General features: G+C 37.1%; 2 protein-coding genes across 4 annotated transcripts in view; one reads left to right on the forward strand and one right to left on the reverse strand.

The window, feature by feature from the left end:
- The window catches only part of LOC120416050 (rho GTPase-activating protein 100F), a 96,690-nt gene extending 81,104 nt beyond the window's left edge, over positions 1-15,586 (reverse strand). For 2 of the 3 annotated variants that reach the window (XM_039577723.2, XM_039577714.2), the window contains exons 1-2: positions 15,065-15,584; positions 9,154-9,787 (exon numbers count right to left, since the gene is read on the reverse strand). In XM_039577723.2, coding sequence (XP_039433657.1) covers positions 9,154-9,240 — 87 coding nt within the window. In that variant the 5' untranslated portion in view covers positions 9,241-9,787; positions 15,065-15,584. Of the gene's footprint in view, positions 1-9,153; positions 9,788-15,064 lie in introns of all 3 variants that reach the window. The other variant, XM_052706198.1, reaches the window with a different exon arrangement.
- Positions 1-18,743, forward strand: part of LOC120416206 (polypyrimidine tract-binding protein 2) — a 325,004-nt gene extending 306,261 nt beyond the window's left edge. The window contains exon 12 of the transcript XR_008211763.1: positions 18,731-18,743. The gene's annotated coding sequence lies outside the window, so the exon portion shown is untranslated. The remainder of the gene's footprint in view (positions 1-18,730) is intronic.
- The last annotated feature ends 7,488 nt before the right edge of the window (positions 18,744-26,231 follow it).

Raw genomic sequence — 26,231 nt, forward strand, 5'->3', positions numbered from 1 at the left:
CAATCCGCGCCATATAAAAAAATTCGTGACAAACATAGAAGAGAGTAATATAATTAATGAAATTTCAAACGAAAAAAGAATAATACAGAAAGCATTTGGATCAGTACCGTTGATCAGATGTGCAGGTGGGGCACCAAGTTGAACCTTTTTTGGCATTTCTGAAACAATATTAGCATTTTTGTAGCATTTAAAATATCGTTGCCTTGAAAACAAATTCAAGAAAAAAAAATTCAAAAATTTAAAACGATAAGATAAATCACCAAATTATAAAATCTAGCAATTTTGTACTTGATAATTCTCGCCAAAATTTTAATCTGGAAAAATGAAACACAAAATTACTATTATTTTCTTCTCTAAATTTCTCCAAACTAAAATATGACTCTGAAAATAATCCGAACTAAGAAAATGGCAAAAAATAAAATTCAATAATTTTATAATTGATTAAATTTATAATTTAATAATTTAACAATTTAATAATTAAATAATGTAATAATTTATTTAATAAAAAAATGATTAAATAATTAAATAATTAAATAATTTAATAATTAAATAATTAAATAATTAAATAATTAAATAATTAAATCATTAAATCATTAATTCATTAAATAATTAAATAATTAAATAATTAAATAATTAAATAATTAAATCATTAAATAATTAAATCATTAAATCATTAAATAATTAAATCATTAAATCATTAAATCATTAAATAATTAAATAATTAAATAATTTAATAATTTAAAAATTTAATAATTTAAAGACAATCACACCGTCTTTGCAGACTGAACACTAATATTAAACGAGACAAACATTGAACGAAAAGCTCCAGAAGGATAAGGCGGGAATCGAACCCGCAGCCCCAAAGCAACTTAGGGATCGGCAGCCGAAGCCGCTAACCACCGCGCTACGAGGCCCTCCATTTTCGTAATTTTGCAATTTAATAATTCGTACTTTTTAAGTTTTTTTCAAATTATGAATTCTATTTTTTTTATTATTTGAATTTGTAAATTCTAAAATTTCAAATTGTTGAATTCCAGATTTCTTTTTTTTTATGTTGACGTTACATTCCGCTTTTTGACGGAGATTTTATCAGATTGCTAAGTGAATTTCGTCATGTTGTGATAATTGGGAGTAGAATAAATTCTACCTGAATCAGGGTGGCAACAGAATTTTTCATTTTTTCAATAAACCAAAAATTTAAAATTTTCAATTTTTTTTCAGTTTTTTCAATATAAAACTTAGAAAATCTAAAAAGTTTCATAGCTTCAAATTTTTGAAATTCTGTATTTTTCGAATTTTGTTATTTTGATTTTAATAAAATTGTTATTAATATGAATTGTTCAGCAGATGTTTTAAAAATAATGAGTTGTAATGTTATGTTAAATTTATAAAACAAATCTCAATACATTTAAAAAAATCGCTCCTTGAAGATTATTTCGATGTTTCGTATTAACAAATAAAATCAATAATTTTCAGAAGAAAATTTTCTTCATTAAAAACTTTTTAGAAATTGATGTTTTTGCACACAACGAAAAAGATTGAAATTATTTAATTCCTTATAATATTTTCCTTTGTGAATTGGAAGAAATTCTATCGTTCGCAATTATTTTGTTTAGCAAAACTGCTATCCGCGCGAAATCCGCGCCTGAGCAAAATTAGCCAGCAAATCCGCGCCAGATCCGCGCGATTCGCGCCATCCACGCCGTCCGTAACAACCCTGAAATAGCTCTGAAATGAGTAGCTTCAGATCAAAGAGTGCAATTTACAAACGTCTTTTAATGCAAATCTAGGGTTTTTTAGGTCTAAAACAAATTTTCATTTTTAGCTTTTTGGGATTTTTTGGATACCCCTGATGGCCTATCTACAATCACTTAACTTAGAAAATTTCACTTAGCTTAGGAGTTTGAATCAATGGAAATGAATCTGATCTTCTACAATGAAAAGGAATAAAATTAGAAACTTGACGTATGGTTTGGAAAATTTCAAAATCTACGGTAAGTTGACGTTTCCATATCAAAGGTAAACAAACAACTGCATAGCAACGTATATCAGCCCAGCAAATTTTCTAAGTTGATTGTGGATGACGGCCGTAAGTTGTGTACATTTTCTAAGTTTTACTTTACTTAACTATTCTAAGCTAAGTGATTGTAGATAGGCCATTACTCACGGCGGTTTAAAAAAACTCCCTAAAAACAAAATATAAAAATTCCAGAAATGCGCTTGAGCTACGATCACGTCATAAACAAATCTTCTCACGCGCACGCACGCTCAAAATCACACAGTTTTCATTAAAAGCGAACCTACTAATAAATGAGTAAAGGGATCATCTGTAAGACTTGAGTGAATTTCACTCAGATTTGGGTGAACATCGCTCAGTTTTCATTGAATTCTCAGCGAAATTCACCTAAATCTGATAGAAACTCCAACACACTAAAAAACTCATTACCGGATTACGATGAAAAATGATGCCTCGGATTGTGAGTATAATCCGAGGTATAATCTCATTATTGTTACACATTTTGTGTGCAGGTTAGTCTTGTAGAAAATAATCTAAAACTTTCATAAATGTTCATTATTTGAGATTGCATCAATTTCAATTATCAAACTTCAGTAATGTCATTTCTACACGATTACATTGAACGCTTTAATATGCGTTCCAAAGAAAAACGAAAGTTTACAAAAATCTCCTATTCGTGGCATAAATCAACGAAAGCAGCTACGCGCTGCAATCGATGGACCACAATTTTCCAAACTCCCTGCGGTGATGTTTTCTCATTTCCCCTCGATTTTTTCACACCTGACTGTGCGAATTTCCTTCCCCACTTGGAGAAGGCAGCAAAAATATGGACCTCGTTAAATTGGTTGTTTATCCATATAAATTATATTCTTCCCCCATGGTGCCATTTTTTTCTCTCGTGCTCGAGATTGCGCCCAAAATGCCCCGTGTTTGATTTGTGCAAATTTATCATGGTGACTGACAACGACGACGACAACAGTGACATGAAAAGTCACATCCTTCCTCTAGAGGGGGCTATGTTAGTCATTGTTTTATCAAGATTGCTGTTTGCGTTTACGTTCAGGAGTGATGAGGTGAACACGGAATCTAATTTAAAATTAAGCAGCTTTTCGTGGGTGGGACGCGATCGTCGTGTACTTTTGACAGTTCGCTGAGCAGGGGTGGAATTGAGTTCCTAGTTGGGTCTACAGATTCCTTGGAATATTTATTTTGAGATGATTTAATTTGAGCTTCTAAAAATAAGAAATTTTTCCGCCGTTTAAAAAGGTTTATTAAAAATAGTTCCCTTAACAGCCTGGCGTGAAGGCTCTGCTCCAAGCTGATTATTTACACGTCTCCGAACGCAAATGGCCCTTTTATCATCCCATTCCACAGTAGAGCAGGTAAGCGTCTGACAGAACCACAGTTCTATTTATAAACTCATTATTAAATTTCTCATTCCACCTTCATGTATGGGAAAAGAAAACAAAAACAACGCAAAGAGTGCGTACGTCGCCTGATATGACACCGAGTTTCGACGTAACGTAGGAGGCCATGCCGAGTTGTCACACTAGCTTGTTTACGTCATCCAGGACACCCACGCAAACTAAAAACACTGTCATTGTCAAGTAGACGTCACTCATAGAAGCTTGTAATTAAAACTCAAACCATCAATTACCTCAATTAAACTTGAAACTTGGTATACGCTCATAGAACACACATCATTTCTGAGTCATTTTCACTAAAATTTACACAGATTCCGTAAATCAACCTACCCAATAGAGCTTTATGACGTTTCGCGTACACACACTAGCGCACCATTTGATTTTGCTGGCCGGACAAAATTTAACCTCACTTTTTTTCGTGTATGTATACGCAATACATGCGCACGTAAATAACTCTATACAAACAATAATCATTTCTGGTCGGATTCTACTCAAATTAGAGTTACTCAGCAGGCACGCGGAAATACACCGAAATTGGGACAATATCTCCCAGAACTACAACAAAACACTGGAAAAAGTGTCCGCTAATGATAAAATATGTGACGCACTTTTCCCTAGTCTGAGAAGTGGCAGGATAAAAACAAATCCCTGAGTGGAAAACTTTATTTCAAGTACCATCATTCTCGGAAAGAAAGAGGTTAGTTCATAGAGCAGATGAGTATGCTTTTAGCAGCGTGGGTGTCTGGGTGGGATCTCACGAGTGGGTTCTATGACTGAGATTGGCATGGAATTAATTTAACCTTTTGCAGCGTTTGGCATCAGCGTAGGTGTTGGGTTAAAGCAACACGAGAAAAGGGGCGCATAAGCATTTTGACAGCTGGAGCTATTTTTCAAATTCTGAAACCACAGGAAACTGTTTCACACATTTCAAGGTGTAAAACGATAGCTGAACTTTCCAGCTACCTTTTGTTAATGCGCCCTTTTCACATGTTGCCCCAGATATTATGTGTTTAGTTTTTTTTTTTGTAGAATAAAGCTGAACAATGTGTAATGCTGATTCTCAGTGTAACAAGCTGTCAACGTACACGCTTAACAAGGAATACCCAATAAAGGTGCTATTTCTTCTTTTTTCTCGCCACCCAAATATTTTTCCATTGGCTGCAAGAAAAGAGTTTCATTTCGCTCAACCGTATTCAGTCAATGGAAAAGTATCAGTGTTTTCATTGACCCGCGGAAAACTGATCCAGAAAAGCAAACAAAAAAATGAAGACTTATCGGAGTCAGAAGCACGCTTTTTATGTCACGTGGGTGAATTGGTAAGAACGTTGCTTTGCAGCGAATCCCACGTTGATTTCTGACAAATGAACTATCCCCTTAGAAGGATTTGAGGTTATTTTCATAGGACAATGTTAAAGAAGACGGTATTGATTTTTTTTTAATAATTGTCATTTTGTGAGCAGCAATAACTTTTATTAGAATTAAAGATAACGTGCGGTTATGTACCTGTCAAACACAGGGTTGTCGTCACTTACACGCACAAGTGTACTGTCTCTAGCCACAGTCTATGCTAGCACGTCGTGTCGCGTGTGCCGTTGAACTTATCGGGACGAAAATGTGGGAGTATTACGATTGAGTTTAATGAAGCGTCACAAATGCCACTTTGTCGTTGGCGGTAAACACCGCACACCGGAGGAGACAATAAAAGCCGCAGACAGGATGAGAGTGAGCGCTTCTAAAACCCACGCGCTTTTGGGGTAATGACAGCTTTTGCGGGGTACCGCTAAACGTACCATAACGCACCACAGAAGATTGATATGTTGGAAAGGTTAGAAGATCTCTCGGGTTAGTTTTCAAAAGGACCTGTGACCTCTGACGGTTCTATACCTTCTGTTTTCGAGTTTAATTGATTTTACATTATTGTTAAGATTATTATAATAATAATTTGGTTGCAACCCTTAATATCCAATACCTTGTAACGTTTGTAACATTATTTCAAGGCTGACACAAACTGTCTGACTGTTTTTCGTTTTGATTTTAAAGGGGTGGATTTATCCCTTCCGAATAACGCCCCTTACGGCTGGTACGTGATGACGTGTTTTTTTTCCATATTCCACGATAAAGTTGCACATTGAAGTGACACCCCAGACATAGACGGGGAGCCCGTGACCGGTTGTCGACCGGAAATTGAGTCAAGTTCAACAACTGTTCGCCGTCGATGGCCTCAACCCGGGTGTCTGTTTATCGTGACGGCGGTGGTGGTGACGTGTTGTGTAGTAAAATTTATCACGCATTGCAAAAACCCCGACACGGCGTGGGACACGACGCCGCCCTCGACAACGGGCCCGGATTTGTTTATTTTGGTGTTCCGGCGGCGACTTTCCTGTTGCATTAGGCGCCAACAGGCGGCATGTTTCCGGTTCCTATTTTTGGGGGAAATTCAATTTAGACGAAGGATTGTTCTTTGTCGTTGGCCTCAAACAAAATTTATTTTATTATTTGGCGATAAGCGTGTAGAATTGACAGTTAACAATCTTTAACTGCCAAGCAATATTTAAATCAGAAGTATATAAAACATAGGTTTTGTTTTGAAAGATTCAAGGATTCGTTACGTAACACTCCAGCAAAACTTTCAAGTAGCACAATAGCCAATCACTATCTGCCGCTGTCAATACATAATAAGACAGCGAATCATGACCCAATTTTGCCTTCTTCTACTTTAAACTGATTGCTAGGATTTGCGGCGGAGACAACCCCTCAAACCCCACCCCTGTGGCACGATAATCCTTCATGTTTACCACACTCTTGAAACCCACTTCAAGCTCATTATACAACGCGATCTCCACCTCCTTTGGGAAGTCAAGTAACTCGTGGTGGGTAATTGATTCCCATGAACACGGGAGGCCCTTTCAAATTGAAGGAAGAACAGAAAAAAAGGTATCAACTACAACAGCCCTGCTGCAACCAAGCCCACCCCTGCGCGATTATCGCACGTCAGTCAGTTTGAAGTCGCGTGACATAATCCACACACACACACACATACTGCGACAAACTCGCGTAATGTGACCACAAGTCACAGCATATATATTTACACAAAATGACACAGTTTTTTTTCTTTCTCCCTGTTTTGGTTTTACATTGTTGTTTATGCAGCCATGTGCGAAGGGATTTGCAAACATGGTGTAAACATGATTTGAAATTGACGAAAAACAACTTTTCAATAGGGCGAAACCCTCAGATGTAAACAAACTGAGTTTTTGTCAGAATCATATAAAGCGAACAAAACTGATTCTAAAACACCCTCCATCATCACAAAATTCCGAAAATACGTAGTTTTACAAGCAAAAAACAAAAGGGCTAATCAACAACATCAATCAAAATAAACCAAATTGAGTTTCCGCCCTTGTGTTTTCATCCAATCACGAGGGGCGAATGTAGTGTTTTCTGCAAGTTTCGACGTATATTTAGAAACACTAAATTTTCGTTATAATTTAGTGAATTTTAACCTGACAATCCTCAAAATGGATCAAAATGTATGTTTTTGATGTCTCTGACCACAATTCCACAACAAACACATATTTGTATGATCCTAAATACATAACTTTTTAATTTCAATTATTGTAGTATCGGATCTGGTATGGATTCACAATCTAGATATGAAGGTCCATAATTTACCGGTTCTTGGGACATCCGGGAATTCTGGGTCGAGCAGTTGCAGGACAAAAAGTTAGTGTAGGGAGGTTTAGGAGGAATGCCGTACAAAATCATCGCCTCCGTAACCATCGAAGCTATGCAAAGATTGAGAAGGCAGGATGGTGTCGCGGGGTGTCATGTCTCCCACTTCCGGCGGGGACACCCCAAGGAACGTCACTTCAATATAGACCACATCGTCAAACCAACTTGCTATTTACGGTGTATCCTAGCTCAACGAGTCTTGGCCTGAATCGGACTCCTTATGAAGGCTTTCTAGACCAATTTTTTATCACTGAGGTTGCAAATATCACTGTATTATCACTGACTGTAACGTTTCACAGTGATAAAATAGTTGTTTCAACAGTTTTTTCTTTAAAAACCCGAAAAATGAACAAAAAACAAAAGGGCGAATCTGTTGTTTACTTTTGCTTTGTGGCGTAACCTGACGGGCTAAACCGTTGTTTTGGTTGAGTGGGTGGCGAATACGGTGGGGCGAAAATGGAGGCACGCTCTTCAAAAAGGCGTAATTTGTTTTTCTCAATTTTTAATAGCAAAAACACCTTAATTAATTTCAAATTGCTCTCTATGATGAAATTATTGCTATTTTCTATTACGTTTTGAAAAAAATGATGGTTTTCATGCTTTTTTGTGGAAATAGGAATTGATCGGAATTGCAAAATTTTGAATGTTGATTTTCCCAAAACGGCAGGATCGTAGGTTTCGCCCTTTTGAAATGTTGTTACTCAATGTTACTGTTCAAAGCTCACTGGAAAAAGTATGCTGGAAATTGTGTAAGGCCTTGAAATGTGTAATGTCATGTTAGAGTGTATCGATGTAACCAAATAGCTGTCACAATCGGAAACGCTCATTGAAATAACAAAGCAAAATGTTGATGGGTTATCTACAACCACTTAGCTTAGAACATCTAGGTAAAGTAAAACCTATAATTTGCTTAGGAAAGTACGTAATTTACGGCCGTCATCTACAATCAACTTGGAATATTTGCTGGGTTGATTTACGTTGCTATGCAGTTGTTTGTTTACCTTTGATATGGAAACGTCAACTTACCGTAGATTTTGAAATTTCCCAATCCATACGTCAAGTTTCCAATTTGATTACTTTTCCATTGTAGAAGATCAGATTCATTTACATTGATTCAAATTCTTAAGCTATGTACAATTCTAGATGATTTTTTCTATAATGTCCTACAAACATATGGAACACAACAGCATTAAAAAAAACTCAAGAATTTTCTAAGCTAAGTGGTTGTAGATAGCCCATGAAGTCTTTTATGCAACAGAATTTATACAAATAAGCTAATCAATGCTGTTCAATCACTTTTGAGTTTGACAACCCTGCTAAAATTCATATCCTGTCCGTTTTTATCTGATTGAATTTCAAAAAGCATAAGCCGCCTAGAAATGAGCAAAAACTTGCAACAGAGACCACAAACGACAGGGGTCGTTAAAGTGGATTGCTTTGCTTACGTTCGTTTCAGTTAATATTTATTGAAAAATGCAGTTCTGAAATTTTCAGTTAATTTCTCGCAGAACTTCAGTTAAAATTTGTATGGAGCTGCCAAAGTTTGCTAAAATTTCAGCAAGTTTTCATTTACCGAAAATTCCAGTAGTGCAGATTTAAGTAAATTTTACTGAATTCAGTCATGAGAAATTGGTGTGTAGTTAACGCATGTCAATGTCACAAGATTACACTCTAGACAGCTCTTAATCGTTTTTCCTTGCTTTTCAACGCGGGTTTCAACACTTGTTTCAGTTTAAAAAACATCAAAAGGCGTCATCCATAAAGTATGCCACGCTCTAGCGGGGTGGGGGGGAGTCTGAGCAAGTGTGACATTGCATGTTATAAGTATAGGAAAAGCGTGGGGAGAGGGGGGTTAATTTTGCGTGACGTACTTAATAGATGAAGTCAAAGAGAATGGCACCTAATAACATCCAATGTACACGTCGATTCGAATCTAGTCATTACTTTCGATGTTAACAGGAAAAAGATCCCTCCACCTACCTTTCTGCGGCCACAGCAAAGCATTCTCCGCGTACGCGAATGTCCAGTAGCAGTCGTTTTCAGCCGTGCGAACTTCCGCCACTGCATGAGTCTACGTCGGGCGCGGGTGACAACCACTAGCTTCGGACTGTTCCCGCTAGCAGTCGAGAATCGGCCGTGCTATGACGCCGCCACCTGGAGGCCACCGTGCTGCTGCTGCTGTCCCGCGTTGACCCCGACTCCCGTTCGCCGTCGCCGTAAAAAGTTCGCCGGTGCTGTCCCAAACGAAACCACCACCGATCGGCAACACTGCCGTACTTTCGAGTGCTTCTGCCGCTGCTGCTGCTCCTCCACGTCCAACGACAACTCTTCAACACAATAGATATTCATTGACAGCCAACGACCTGACCTTTGCCGACCGACAACAAATGACGCTTGAGGGTGCTACTGTTGTGTCCATTGGCGGCGTAACTGTCAAATTGACACATTGTTGCTGTTGCTGCGCTCGATTTCCGTCGTCCGTTCCCGCATCCGGGTCCATTTCAAACATTTTCTTCCACTGAATCGTCTTCACTTTTTGTCTTCTTCACCAGTCACACTTTTTCAGTGCTTCTCTCTTCACTGTCATTTTCCTCTGAGGACCTAGTTAGGAACACTAAATGGGTAGGTTTCGTTTAGAGTGTGATTGAGTTGACATCTTGCACAACTGTCAAACGAGTTTTGTCAACTTTGCCATCGAAGATTGTTGCCACCCTGTTATGTTGTATACAATAAACCTCAATAAACGATGTAAATGTTATACAGCTCCAAATATCTTTATTCTGCCATCTTTAATAAGTACAAAATATTCATGCAAATTCAACATACTACCAAAATATGCCACTAAATAGCCAATATTTTACGTAAAACTCAATGAATCATGTTCAAATTTGGGACACTTTGGGATGTTGTCCACATATGTTAAATACGGTTTTTTGAAATACATCTTAGAATTCTAGATATAAATATTTTCCCAAAAAATTTGGATTTGCTGCCCGATAGCCTTAAAGGATGGCCTTCAGCAGGGCAGATTAGCCGAAGAAACAGAGTGGAATGCGTTCTGCCTGCCGGTGACAGTCCATTATGTTTAGCGCCACCAGCAAAAGTCCATGCCCGTTTGAAGTTGGTTTCAAGAAAGCCTACACACAAAAAAATATTTCGGAATGTTACATCATTTATGATGTAACACTTTTGCACGTCATTAAACATTTAAATTTAAATGCAATTTGATGTAAATTTCCAACAAATTATACGTAAAAACATGATTTTACGTGTGATTCAACCGTTTACGTCGAATCTCACGTTTACATTAATTGAGTTTACATGTAATTCATTTTTTCCGTGTCGAGTAAATTCACATATTTTTTTCTGTGTAGGCAAACGGTACGGAACAAATTTTTAAAAACAAAGCGGCTTAGCTGTCAAATGAAAACGTCAAATGGACGCCAGAAAGGCTTAAGAAGGGCGCATGATTTTTTTTAATTTCTTGTTTATCTTAAACTTTGTATCCAAAATACTTTGATTTTTTTATTTCTGAGAATGATAATTTTTCATTTTTGAATATATGTATCGTTGTTCAAACCTGCTCTATAACTAAGAAGACATAATTGTATAATTTTAAATCGAAGGTTATTGATAAGAAATAAATTACAAACTTCAAACAATTTTCAATTAGATTTTTTTAAGATTTTTTTTCAATCCTTGAACTTTTCACTCCGAATTTATCAGAACACGTCATGGTTTTGTTCAATCTTTGAACTTTTTACTCCAAATTTATCAGAACATTGTCAACACATGCAACACATAATATTTTTTTGTTTAAACTACAAAATATTTATCATGTCAAAACATGCACACAACTCCATCAGTAAATTATAAATTGAGAAATGTCAGATTTGAGCAAATTTTACACATGTCTTGGTAAATTCATTTAAATTTTCCTTAAGGGGTTATATACATGTATATCGGCAAAAAAGTCAGAGGTTAGTATGAGCACACACATCAACTTATTTTTAATTCTTTTTTCATGGCATTAAAATATACATTTTCGCCTACTTTCAAAACAAATTTGAAGATATTTGGTTGCATCGTTGGCGAGATATAGCAATTTCAAGTGAGCAGTTTCAAAAAACGGGTGCCACGATATCTCAACATTGTCTTGACCAAATCGGCTCAAAATTTTGGTGAAGACTCGTTAAACCGACTCCGTGTGCATGACGAAGCCCGATTTTCAAAAAGTTTATTTTAAAAAAAGATAAAAATATTTTTGTGTTTTTCATATAAAAAACCGTTAGTTTTTGATTTTTGTATTTTTTTAAAAAGCTAATTTTAAAAATTGGGCTTCGTCATGCACACGGGATACATCTTGAGAGTCTTCACCTCAAATTTCAGCCAATTTGGTCCATCCCATCTCGAGATATCGTGGCACCCGTAAATCAACTCGGGGTTTAGAGAAAAACGCCAACAAAGTTTGACAGCCCGCTTTGCGCATGGCAAAATTTTGAACTTAAATCGTCTTTTACTCTGTTTAATCATGACATATCTTCATAAAACTTTCAGGAATGATTAATAATCATCTTCTGAGTTGATTTAACAAATATTCTGTAATATAAAATTTTGTGATTTTCTACATGTATGTAACCCCTTAAATTCTGAATCAAATCTACGCAAATCTGACATTTACTCTAGATTTGTTTTATGACAACGTGTATTTAGTTTAAGAGATCAACCATTTATAATTTAATGATATGTCTGTGGTGACGCATTTCGACATTTAAAATTTACAAAATAAAAAGAATATATTTTTTGTTGATTTTATCCAATTTCAATTCGGTGTGGGTATATTGGTTAAAACAGAGGAATAGTCAACCGCCATTTTCCCCCCTAAAATAAATACTCAAGATCAGTTTCGGAAGCCAAAGTAATCCTGAAATTAGTTGTTTTCATAAGCTTGTATTGCTGCGGTCGTCAATAAATTAACTTTATTCAGTTACATAAAAAATAAGTTTAGATAAATATCTCCTAATTCGACGGTAACATTTCAAAAGGCATCATGTACATTTTGACACTTTCTGGGTTATTGTATGTTCTGAAAGTACTTCTAATAAGCTACCTCTCCACCAAAAATGAGCAAAAGTTACTTCAGTAAAGTCTGTTTAATCATGATTTTAAATAAAGTAACATAAACAAAATCTCTGCCATCAGCAGTACCTGTTTATATAGCCCTGTCAACCTGTCAAACAAAAGGCTACATAAACCTCGTGACGAAAAAAAAGCAACATGAAAAAAGCGCCATGTACATTCGGCGAAGAAAAACGAATCATAACAAAGCGCCCCCCTCAGTGACAGCAGGGTGATATCGACGTTGGTGATTTCAAAAGAAGTTATGTTTGTTTTTCTCAAATAAAATTACGGAAATAATGTTTTATTGAATATAGATGATCAAGTATCAACAAAAGCAACGTTTTTCATCGTTTGTTATCATTAGAACATCTTATTTTGCTTTTATATAAAAATGGTAATTGAAAATGGATGCTCAACATTCAAATGCGTTTTTCTCAAAACGCATGGTTTGTACATGATGCTTTTTGAAATGTTGGCTTCGAATTGTTCACCAAGAAAAGGTAAATAGTAGGGTGTAACAAAGCGGGTCAATATGAGCTTGATTGGTTGCGACAGGACCTGGCGCTTTAACTTTGAATTTTAAATGGGATATAACCCGTAAAATCGGTGCATTTTGAGGCCCTTAACGATTTTTACATTTTTCAAAAACTTCATGAGCTCATAGTCCGTGTTTCTAGAGAACAACATTTCCGAATAGTACGAAAAGATTCGTCTACTATTTAAAATGTTACAGAATTTATAACACCTGCTGGAAACATCACCCGCTGGAAACATCAACTTTTTCTCCCCTCTCTCCTGGCAGCTCCATCAGCTTGCTTGGTTGCATGAGCGTCGCGACGCCAGCCTCAATCTATTCTGCAGGAGCTGCTGCTGCCAGAAGAGAATGAAGAAAAAGTTCTGGGGGTTTTTTTTTGAAAAGGTACAATAAACCAAATTTCCAGTTTTTGCTTTTTGGGTGTTTTTGAAACCGCCTTGGGTCAGGGGTATTAAAAAACACCCAAAAAGCAAAAACTGGAAATTTGGTTTATTGGACCTTTTAAAAAAAAACTCCAGAGTTGATGAATTCAGCGGGGGTATTATGAATTCTGTAACTTTTAAATAGTGGACGAATCTTTTCGCGCTCTTCGGCAAAGTTGTTCCCTAGAAACACGGACTATGAGCTCGTGAGGTTTTAGAAAAATGCAGACATCGTTAAGGGCCTCAAAACGCACCGATTTTACGGGTTATATCCCATTCAAAATTCAAAGTCAAAGCGCCAGGTCCTGTCGCAACCAATCAAGCTCATATTTGGGATTCGGGCTCAGTACACCTAGCGGAGCCCTGAAATATCCGCAAAATTGACCCGTTTTGTTACATCCTGGTAAAAATGTTTGTCATTTTCATGAATTTCAGCGAGCAACAATCTACACCGCAGCCTTCTTCGATGGCTACTGTAGCGTACAAAACCAAAGTTGAAGTAGAAAAATTCCAAGAATTTCTCATTCCATTCCGTGTCTTAAGTGCAAGTCCCACACGCAAGGTGGCGCAACTGCACTGCTGCTGCTGCACTATTTTCTCCGCGGAAAAAAAGTGCATCTTGCCCTCTTTTTTGGGAGGAGGAACGGGGAGTTTAATGAGCTCCCACACACGCCATTATTGCAATTGACGTCTCTCTCACCCACACACACAAGCTCGCTCTTCCATTCTCTCTCGTCGCGCACCCACCACACGTGACTTTGTCGTCCTCGCGCGTTCTTATCAAAGAGAGCAAAGTTTTCCCCCCGATTTTAGCGTGTGTATGTATGTATGTGTGTCACACCAGAGAACTTTTACGCGCTCCAGTTTGCGTGCGATAAATCGTACACACCAACACAAGCGGAGCTTTTCGCGTAATATATTTCTCGTGTGGTGAGTTTTTCACCGAAACTCATCACTCGCGCCTTTTCCCACCCCCTGAGCAGGTGTAAGTGTGGGAGTGAAGTTTTTCCTGCGTGCGCGCGTATGTGTCACATGTGCCTGTCTGCGTGAGTGTGTAACACCTTCCGTCATCGACCTCTCTCTCTCTCAGTTATGTACCTACACACGACGGAACTCAAAAGTGGTGAGTTGGTGAGTCTGTGTCGGTTGCGACTTCCTTCCTCCCTGTTTCCGCGCTCACACAAACACACACACACAATTGAGAGTGCATACACACAGTTACACACAGTGAAAAGTGGGAAAAGCGATCGATATTCAGTTTGTCAGAGATTACTGGAGCTGTCTAAGAAAATTTGTCAAAAATGGGACACCTTTGGCGTGGCAAACTAGATTGTGATGCACTTTTTATATGAAAACTGATATTTGGCACCGTTTAATTTCAGCACAGGGTAGCAACAAACCGGGCAAACACAAGATCAAAATCTTTTTCGCTCCAAATTCATTCACTGTTTAGCACTGAATCTTCACCGTTAGAGACTTATTTCTGAACTCCGTCCCGCAAACTATCCACCACACGTCCCCATCTTTTGGCTGGAAGTGCATACGTTTCAGAGCATCGCCCAGTTCCGGGGCAGTCGGATCTTCCTCTAAAACGGTCACTAAAATTGATGATCTGAAATCGGTCACCCACTAAAATCGAAACTATCTCGCGCTCATCTCACACAGCACTGTGACCAGACTCTGCTGCTACTCCCCATCGTAGTCGGCGACGGCTCTCGGCTCTGCTCTGGAATCCTTCAGGACCCTCTTCCCTACGTGTCCCCCCTGGATCCCCACCTCTCAGGTCAGTGTTCTTTTCGTAAGAGAAAATTACCTAAATGTAGGCTACACACTAAACTTTCCATCAAAATAACTCACAAGTTCACTTAAAACTTTCATCTCAGCCAGAATATCCCATCAATCCTGATCATTTCCGGCCCCAAAAAAGTGGTCTCCTCTCGACCGTCAGGATCCAGCCAAAAATACTACAAACCACCACCAGGGGAGCGACTATGCACGTCCAGATCGGCGAACGACGGCACATGAAATATTGATGTGTAGCAATTTTCACACTCAACCGAGCGGGTGAGCTTTTACGTCGAGAAAGCTCCACCATCATCAATGAGTTTGGGTGGTATGAGCGCAACAGAGATGGATGAGAAAGAGAGAGAGAGAGAGAGAGAGAGAGCTTTCGAAACAACCAAGATGGCTGCGCGCAAGCTGAGTGGTAAAGGTGGGGGTGGATTGGGAGATTGAACACCCAAAACAACCCTCCCTCGGATGCAGGACGAAAGCTTTTGAACAGTGCACAGTGGTCTAATTTGGCAAATAAAATGGTTACAAGGGTGATTTCTAGGGGTAAATATATATGAGTGTTTGACTGAAAAATCTCCAATATGACCAAAAATCAACAATAAGGGTTGATTCGGATTCAGCTAAAAACAACTTAGAAGCTTAACCCTCTAACACCCAACGCTGTTTGCTTATCGTAAAAATATTACATGGTTAAATTTTGGTACAATAATGCAGGGAATACTTTACTTTGACCCACAAACATCAAATTGGTGCAAAAAAAGTCATCAGGAAGATGAGCAACTTTTTTTCAAATCACAAAAACTCGTTTTCTTTAAATCTATTGGTTAAGTTGTTTGAAAATGCTTCTAAAAGTGTTGAAAACTACATATTCTTTGCTGTAAGAACAAATTTCTGAAGTATGAAATAAAAATTTTATAATCTCTGCATTTTTAGATTTTTTTGATTGGCTCATTCAAAACCCACAAACACTCAATTTCATTAAAAATAAGGAACATCATAAAACCACCGGCTGAAAACAATGTTTTTTCTTGTTTTTGAAAAGTTATAACGTTTTTAAACTTTTGTTTTGATTAAAATAAGATATTTCTGTAATTTTGAAAAAAAGTGCTCCTGAATATTTAGTTACTCATACGCCGTCACCTTCATGTATACTTATCGACTCAGAATCATATTCTGAGCAAATGTCTGTGTGTAGGGTGGGATGTTGATCAAAAAAATTTGCATTGGATTATCTCGGCACTGGCTCAACCGATTTGGACCGTATTGGTCTCATTCGATCCGTCTTGCGGTCCTATAAGTATTGAAAATTATAAAGTTTAGTAGAGTACTTCAAAAAATATGCCAAAAAACGATTCTAACAAAAGTCCGGAAGATTGTAAAAAGGGTGATTTTTTTAAGAAACCCATGTTCATGTTATACATTTTTAGAAAGGTATTCAAAAAACCTTTCCAACGAGTTCAAAAGTTTGAAGATCTGACAACCCTATCAAAAGTTATGCGCACTTCAGTGTTATTTATGAACTTTTTAGAGGCCGGATCTCATATATTTCGATGAAAGCGTTGTCCGGATCTATCTTGCGACCTGTCGATGGATAGGTGATCAAAAGACTTTTCTAACGAGTTCAAAAGATTGAAGATCTGACGATCCTATCAAAAGTTATAAGCACCTATGTGATATTTATGAACTTTTTAAAGGCCCGATCTCATATATTTCGATGAAAACGATATCCGGATCTATCATGCGACCTGTCGATGGATAAGTGATCAAAAGACCCTTCCAACGAGTTCAAAAGATTGAAGATCTGACGACCCTATCAAAAGTTATAAGCACCTATGTAATACTTATGAACTTTTTAAAGGCCCGATCACATATATTTCGATGAAAACGATATCCGGATCTATCATGCGACCTGTCGTTGGATAGGTAATCAAAAGACCTTTCCAACGAGTTTAGTACATTGCAGATCTGACAACCCTATCAAAAGTTATACGCACGTAAGTGCCCTGAATTATGAAGATCTGACTACCCAATCTGATGGTATGAATAATGAATCAAGTTGATAGAACACTGAATGGTCCACCCTTATGTATTTATTTTGGATAGCATTACCCTCTAAATGTGAGGAAGGCAACAACCACCTAAGGGTGGATTAAGTAACGTTTTTTGTTTACATTTCGCACTTTAACTTTGCATATGCTTATTTTTTACATATATTTTTTGTTGATTTAATACTTTTGTAGAAAATAGCCAGATTTTTTTTTGAACAATATTATGTTAACCACTTTAATGTTGGGAAAACATTGAAAATTTATAAAATACATTTTTTGCAAATCCGTCGTGAAACTACTTACTTTTCATGTCATTCTTGAACGACGAAATAGCCTACTTTTCTGTACCAAAAATAACAGAATCAAATAGCAACACTTTTCAAAATAAATGCTGAAAAGTTCTACTTTTCAGCACTCAAATGGGTGCTGAAAAGTTGAACATTTCAGCACTTGTTTCGAAAAGTAACACTTTTCAACATTTTTTTTATTTAAGCGATTTATTGACAAAATACATGAAAATTTGACATAAAATTTCACTCGGTGAACCTCGTTGGATAAATGTACGACTCGTGCTGAAAAAATCCTCTTTTTGCAACTTGTTGCATAAACTACTATTTTTGATCGATGTATGAAGTGATTTTACAAGGTTCAGTTTAAACCTGAAAAGTTTTAAGATTATATTCCTGAGTCGCACATGAATTTTGAATAAGATTAACATTTTTTTAATCGTATTTAAGATTCGTGTGTGACTCAAATTTCAATTATATTTGTAACTAAATTGAGGGATATGAACTTTTTAGAAGCAAATTTGCACCGAACTAACCTATTTTTCATGAAAAGTGCAAAAAAATGCTTTTAATTATAATTGGCGTTTCTTTGGATTCGTTGTTTTAAATAAATTTTATGTTGATAATTCGTTTTTAGGTAACTCAGCAGAAGCCCATTTCAAAAGCAGACAAGCGCCAAAAACAATAACAAAACGAAACGGAAATTGAAGCAAATTTGAGAGGTGAGCTTTTCAAACAAATTAAATAACATTTATTTTTATATTCAATAGCAAAATATCATGCGTTGGTGGTCCCTCGTAAATTTCCATCCAGCACAGTTAACGAGTAGCATTCGGTAACTGGGCTATCTTCTCAGCCCATTTATGGAACAATTGCTGTAATTAATTGAATAGTTGTTTTTTTTGCGTGTAAAAAAATCGCCAAAAATTCCACGGAGGCAGTCTTTTAAAAAAAAGTTGGAACGATGTTTTTGATCGCAAAAATTACAGATTTGATCAAATTGAATTCTGCAAAGTTCTAGGATCTTTTAGACTTTCTTACAAATCACTGGAAAAAAGAATCGTTCCGATTGATTGGGTTATGTCTGATAACCAGCGAGTTGAAGCTACCGTTTCAACTTTTTTTAAAGGCTTGGGCGTCCGAGAAAGTTTGACGAACGTTGGGCGTTCCAGTGTAGAGGGCCAATATTGGACAACGAAAATCCTAACTTTTCCAAAAGTTAAAAATCAAATCAAATTATTCGCTCTACAGCATTTCCTTGGCGTTCTCGATTGCGAGATTTCTACTCGAAAGTAGGTGTCCGAAGGCTTGATTGTTGAGGCAATTGCAAACCTCTTTTTACACCTAAGCTTCCATCCACCCCGGGATTCGAACTGACGACCTTTGGATTGTGAGTCCAACTGCCTACCAGCGACTCCACCGAGGCAGGACCCAGGGAGACGACTCCTACACCTGGACTGAGCTATCGACCTAACCCTTTAGGTTAGACCGGGGCAAACATTTACTTCCCCGTCCAACCGAAGGCGTGGCCAGACAAATCTCGTCTCGAAAAATGGCACCGTCTGGGATCGAACCCAAGCCGACTGGGTGAGAGGCAACCACGCTTACCCCTACACCACGGTCCACGGATTTAAGCAAAAAAATTAAACATACAATAAATGCTTGTTGTAATCAACCTTATTAAATATTTTTCAAATATGAGTATAAATGAAGCTGTTAAAAGTACCAAAAATGCTGAAACTGTAAGGATTTATAATAAATCAAAACTGTAAACAAACGTTTTTTTTTCTTTTTCGGAAATAAATGTGTTTTAAAGTCTGTTAGGTTTTTATGTTATTTCAAGCCATATCTGTTTACAAAATTTATTAGTGTGCAATGAAAAGTTAGCAAATGCCCTCATTTATTCTTTATACCTATCATTACACCCACACCAGGTATCAACACATCAAATATCGGGTAAATTTGATATAAAAATAACAGTTTTCCTATAGTGGACCCGGGTCCACTATAGGAAAAGGGGGTCCATAACTGGCAAAAAAAAGAACACTTTTTTCAAATGGCTATTTTTCTGCACAAAAGCAAATAATTGATGAAACAAATAGTCAGAATTGTTCAAAAGACTTCAGATTTCATTGTTTTATGCAAAGGATTAAAAACCAGACATGCATCGGCACTAAGAGCTCTTGTAAACGGCACTCAGTTTGCTCTAGATGGCATTTTCGTTTTAAGTAATGTTATGCTTGTTGCCAAGTGTAATCCTCTTTTTTTTGCATTAATGATGTGTAGAAATCATTGGTTAATTGAAAAAAAAAACGATTTTAGCGATATTTCAAGGTGAAGTCCTTCTAGGCTCTTGAATAGAACTTCTAAAAAGCTCTTTGAGTGTGCTTAAAGGTTCTTACGCAATATCTCACTTGGTTTTCAATATAACTTCTCAGGGTCTTCAAAAGCTTTAAATATTAGCGTAATTAGTGTACTCTTATCACTAGCACAATCTTCTGGGTATCATCTACGCGGAATGCCAAACAAGTTCTTCTAAAAAAGGAGTTAGAACGGATGCATGTCTGTTAAAAACATTGAAAAATTGTGAACAAGGCTTGTCTACTCTAGCCAGAATGAAAATATAGTTCTAGCTGTCCTCTATAAAAGTCTTCGTTCTAAGAGCTTTTCCGAAAAACCAAACAGTTTAGTATTTGTTTAAATGGGATAGAAGTTTGCCGGAAATTAAAAAAAAATAACTTAATCCACCTCTGCGGTTGGTGCCTTCCTCGCTGTTTATAAACAGTGAGTAACATGATGGGACACACACATTTGAACATAAATTTCATCTATTTTTTTAGAACCGGAATAAAAAAGTATACAAATATTACTGAAGTCGTCATAGCTTGAGACAGGGTTGCCAGATCATCAATGGTTTGGACTCGTTGGAAAGGTCTTTCAATTACCTAACCAACGATGGGTCGGATGATAGAACCGGACATAGTTCATTTACATTTAAGTGAGATCCGGCTTCAAAATGGTACATTAATATCACTTAAGTGGTCATAACTCCCAACAAATTGTTGTGAAACGTGATTTTATTGTTGGGTTTAAAATGTTTTCATATCTCTTTCGTATCTTTGAAAAAAAAATCTTTGGAAACAGCATGTAATTCAAAAGGGCATCTACATACATTATTACGTCAGCAATTAAGGTTCAATTACAATTTTGTTTATTTTTGTTGAGTATATTCTTAATTAATCGTCAAATTTACCTAAAAATTACCCACTGTCTGATGCAACGGTCGAGAGCGCATGGTGAATATGCAACCATTATGGCTGTGCTCTCTCCTCGAAAAAAATAAGCATTCTCAATCGTTCACCAAAAGCTCTCTTCTCTCCGAAAGCTCTCACTCTCTTTCTCAGTCCTCCCTCGCGGAAGAAAGATTGATGCAAAAGGATGTTTCCTCCATAAAAATGATGTTTCTCACAATTTTTCGCACCAACCCCCCATCCCTCTCTCCCTCTTGACCACAATTTTCCCATCTTCTTATGTAGCTCTCAGATGTCCTCAATTTCTCCACCCTCGATCCCATGTTCTTCCTCTCCCTTTCTTCCACTGCTCCCCTTTCCTCGTCCACGTGTGTTTTTCAAAAGAATGCGCAAAGGCAGAGGAAAAATCTAATAAAAACACCCTTCAAGACTGAAAAAAGAAGTAAGCCAAGTGAGATGAAAAGCTCCTTCTTTTGCCTGCTGCCGCTTGATTCTTGTGTGATCCCACTTAATTTCTTTTGAAAGTAAACACAACTCTCTCTCTCGCTCTTCCCTTAGTTTGGTTTCCTTTGGGTAAACCGGGTGAAGTTTCTTCTTCTTGGAGGTTTCCAACTCTTCTTGTTTGTCTTGTTCGATTTTTTCCTCTACCACCTGAATTTTCAAAGTGCGGAAATCCCACTTTTCTCTATGAAAATATCAACTTTTCCGCACTTTTCAACAAGTTTCACAAAAAAGCTACCGATTTTCACCTCTTTTCACTGAAAATTGCACCAAATTCCGTCACATTTTCCAAAAATTCAGTTCACTTCCCAGAAGCTCCGATGTCTGGAAAACTCATTCCCAGTCAGTGTGTCTGGGGGGAAGAAACCGGAACGGCAGAAGGTGCACGCAGCAAACGACCACCGGAAAACACGTCCGACTGCGGCCGCGAACACGCAACGAATGAAAAGCGACCGTCGGCCGTCGGGTCGGAAAATGGTGAATTTTCCGAGCGCAACTTACGGCGTGCAGGAAAAAGAGACGCTTTTCACGGGTTGTTATGGAATGCGTGTTAGAAGAGAACAGCAAACGGAGGCGAGTTTTTGTTTTGAAATTTTGAGAGGCATGTGTGCTTGTCTGTGGTATCAGCATTCAAACCCAACGCCATTTTCAACGAAAAATCACAGACAACAATTTGTGGTAAAAATCATGGGAGTGGGATTTTGAAAAAAGATAATTAATTGCATGATTCGCGCTTAATTTTCTTTTTAAAAAAAGTTTAATGTTGTGCTAAAGTTTAAGACATAATTATAGATATTGCTTAATGACCGAAGTGCTAATTATTTAATGCTTTTCATTACCGTAAAGTTTACGTACGGCGTAAACCGTATCTTTTTGTCTTCCTTACCTTACTGAGGCTATAAAATCACTCGAAAAACGAAATTCTTAATTTGACCTCCTAGACCCACCTTCATGTATACTTATCGACTCAGAATCACATTCTGAGCAAATGTCTGTGTGTGTGGTGGGATGTTGATAAAAAAATTGCACTGGATTATCTCGGCACTGGCTGAACCGATTTGGACCGTATTGGTCTCATTCGATCCGTCTTGGGGTCCCATAAGTCGCTATTGAAAATTATAAAGTTTAGTAAAGTACTTCAAAAGTTATGCTAAAAAAACGATTCTAACAAAAGTCCGGAAGATTGTAAAAAGGGTGGTTTTTGTAAGAAACCCCGTCATGTTATACATTTTTAGAAAGGTATTTGAAAGACCTTTCCAACGAGTTCAAAAGTTTGAACATTTGACAACCCTATCAAAAGTTATGCGCACTTAAGTGTTATTTATGCACTTTTTAGAGGCCGGATCTCATATATTTCGATGAAAACGTTGTCCGGATCTATCATGCGACCTGTCGATGGATAGGTGATCAAAAGACCTTTCCAACGAGTTCAGTAGATTGCAGATCTGACAACCCTATCAAAAGTTATAAGCACATAAGTGCCCTGAATTATGAAGATCTGACTACCCAATCTGATGGTATGAATAATGAATCAAGTTGATAGAACACTGAAAGGTCCGCCCTTGTGTATATATTTTGGATAGCATTACCCTCTAAATGTGAGGAAGGCAACAACCACCTAAGGATGGATTAAATATCGTTTTTTTTAAATAAAACTCAACTGGTTTGGCTTGATTTGAGTTTTTTTATTTATATCATGTACTAGGATGTTGTTGATTTCATTTGGAAAAATCCCGTAAAACTGAAAAATATAGCACAATGTCCAATGCCCATTCAAATGTTTTTCAGCAGTTCTTTAAAAAAAATACGAATTAACCATAAGTACAGCTACGAGCAATGTTTCATTTGAACAAAAGTGCCCAAACAATCTAAAAGTGCAGTCTGTTTTCCGATTCGAACTCAATTTCAATTAGAAAACTATGTTGAGAAAGTTAAAACTCAATTTATCAAAAATTGCGTGCCCTCATAATGATCGGATATAAGAATAACCTATACAAAACAAAAAAAGGTTATTGATCAATAATAAAAAAACAAAATTTAAAAAAAAGAGTTGAAAACCTCAATAACATAGTTTAAAATTTACAAAATTTAAAATAATTTTAAAATTTCTAATAAAGTTAAAAAAGAGAGTGCATTTTTAAGGTAAATAAATAACTCTTCCATACAACAAAACTTCATGAAAAAATCATTTATTTTTTACTGTAAAAATGCGGTTGTCTATACGCTTCATACAAAAAAAGTTTGTTTTGTTTGAACAGTTGTCCACGAGGGGTAAGCTGCCCCTGATCGCATAAATGTCCCATATGCTCCAAGTAACCATCCAGCACTAAAAGAAATCATTGATAGGCTGTAAACCAGCATTCAACAGCTAATCTGCTGTAAAACAGCTAATGTGAGAGCAAATCAGCTCTAAATCAACTGCTCTAGCATTAGCTGAAATGCAGCTGATTTCGTGCAGGTACTAGCAACACTGCTCCATTTATTCCCGTTTTACTAGCAACACAGTTGAGAAGTGAAAGAGAAAGATTGATGAAAACCAAAACAAAATATTTCTAGCTCGCTCATCTCTCACTAAAACAGCTGAGAAAAAAAAAATGAACGGATTTCGATCGCAGATACGATTTGATATTTTACCTGATAGAAAAATCTGTTTATGCTGTTGCTGTAACTGAAAAATATAAAAGAAAGAACAATCCTTGGAAGAACTACTTCTGCAGGACAGATTTTCTCGAAGAATGGAGGTTGGCATTCTTTGAGCCAGTCTGGTATCCAACGCAAACGACAATTGCCGACGTTCACTTATGGATTCCCCCGTGGATAAAACCAACAATTTTGTTACGGTTCTTCATTGCGAAATGAGCATGCTGTTGCGAGGTTGTAAACACATTTAAATAGGTCTAGGCCGGAGTAACCGATCACTTTTGATGAATCTGTCCAAGACGGTCTGGGCAAGACCAGTTTGGCTTATAAATTAATGATTAATTAGCTCGAGCAAAAAATGAGATGCACATTCCAGCAAGAAATGCAACTTTTAAATACTGCTGAAACTGCGCCCGGATGCCACCACATATTTAGGCGTGACGGCAAAGGTGCATGATTCGACCAAAGAAAACATCAACAACCCGTTCCTGGCATCAAGTCTCCAACACCAAGCATTTCATCAAAAAAGTTGTTCCTCCTCCCAGCGGATTCCTCCCATCAGCTGTGTCGGTAAAGAAGACGTAAACAAACCAAAAATAGAACTGTGGTAAGAGGAGGAGGAGAGAGAGAAATAGATAGCAACATTTTTGCATCTCATATTTTTTGACGTTTTGCAGGGCCGGATCAACAACAGTAGGGGCCCAGCTGTAAAACAGAAATATAAAGTCCAAATTCAGCTGCAAATCAGCTGTAAAAGCGCATTTCCAGCAATATCCAAAACAATTCAGCTGTTATTCACTGCAGGTAAAGCGCTGTAAGTGCTAGACAATTACTACTGTTAGTGCTGATTGGTTACTTGGGGCATTTTCATCACTTTTGAGTTAATGATGCAGTTTGGTTCAAAATCGTGTGCTCTTTCAGAAAAGCCTACAACATCCAGTACTTTGTTCTAGAAATCAGGAGGAAATCCAGTATTTTCGCGAAAACATAACACGTAGTCTTATGTGTGGGACAAACTTCGAATGCATTTTTCTTAGCTTGCTGTTTTTGCATATGGGACATTTATGTGAACATGGGCTTTTCAAAAAAGTGTCCACGTGGTTTATGGACGATTCCTTATAAGTTTTTTTTTGTTTCTTGCACTCACACAAATATCAAAAAAATAATCTGGATACGTTGTTATGCAGTTGTATGTTTACCTTTGATATGAAACCGTCAACTTACCGTATAGCTTTTGAAATTTTCCAAGCCATACGTCAATTCACTAATTTGATTACTTCGAGCCAGACATTTCATTAGGGCACAAAACCAAAAACCGCGATTCGAGAAAATCGCTTGCAAAAAGTGGACAACTTGTTTCAATTCCTATTTAAAAACTAACTTAATCCACCTATGTAGTTGACCCCTTCCTCACTTTTTACCAACAATGGGTAATATGAGTGGTTTGGACACATATTTCAGCTATTTTTTTTAGATCCAGAAAAATAAGTACACAGATATAACTTAAGTGGTCATAACTCGAGACAGGGTTGCCAGATCTTCAATGTTGTGGACTCGTTGGAAAGGTCTCTCGATTACCTAACCAACGATGGGTCGGATGATGGATCCGGACATCGTTTACATGCATATAAATGAGATCCGGATATATGTGAAAACACATTTTTATACATAACTTTTGAACTAGTTATCGAAATTTCAAACAATTCAATAGCGATGTATGGGACCCTATATCAAGTCGATTGCAACAGGTTTGGTCAAAATCGGTTTAGCCAGTGCTGAGAAAACTCAGTGAGAATTTTGGTCACATACATACATACACACGCACATACACACACACTGGCATTTGTTCAGTTTTCGATTCTGAGTCGATATGTATACATGAAGGTGAGTCTTCGAGCTTTTAATAAAAAGTTCATTTTAGAGCAGGATTATAGCCTTACCTCAGTGAGGAAGGCACAAAGAAGCTTGACTGATGGTATTTTTACTGATGATACGATAAAACACATCATTATCCTCAACTCTGCTTAAGGTGAAACCGTTGATCATTTTCGAAGAAAATTGATCATCACTATAAAATATTCTGTATTAAATTCAATTCAACGAATTTCAGCACCAAAAGGAATCAGCATGTGCCGGTTGTTGCCTTCTTGAAGCCACTGAAGGAATTTTTGATCTAAATCAATTGTGCTTCAAAATTTATATAATTTTGTGGCACAGTCATTGACGTCCTAGTTGACAATCATTGATTAATGACGATTTCCATAACTTTACAAGGAATGGGATAATCGTTAACAAAAGGAATCAGCATGTGTAGGGCATTATTCTAAACAACTTGTTGAAGGAATTTTGTAAAAATATTGAAAGCGACGCAAAATTTATATCTTTGAACGAAAAATCATGAAAGTGATGGAAGTCTTATCGTTAAATGCTTCTTAATTTTTGTTGATTTTCGCAATAAA

Source organism: Culex pipiens, chromosome 1 (assembly GCF_016801865.2).
Source record: "Culex pipiens pallens isolate TS chromosome 1, TS_CPP_V2, whole genome shotgun sequence".
Taxonomy (NCBI): Eukaryota; Metazoa; Arthropoda; class Insecta; order Diptera; family Culicidae; genus Culex; species Culex pipiens.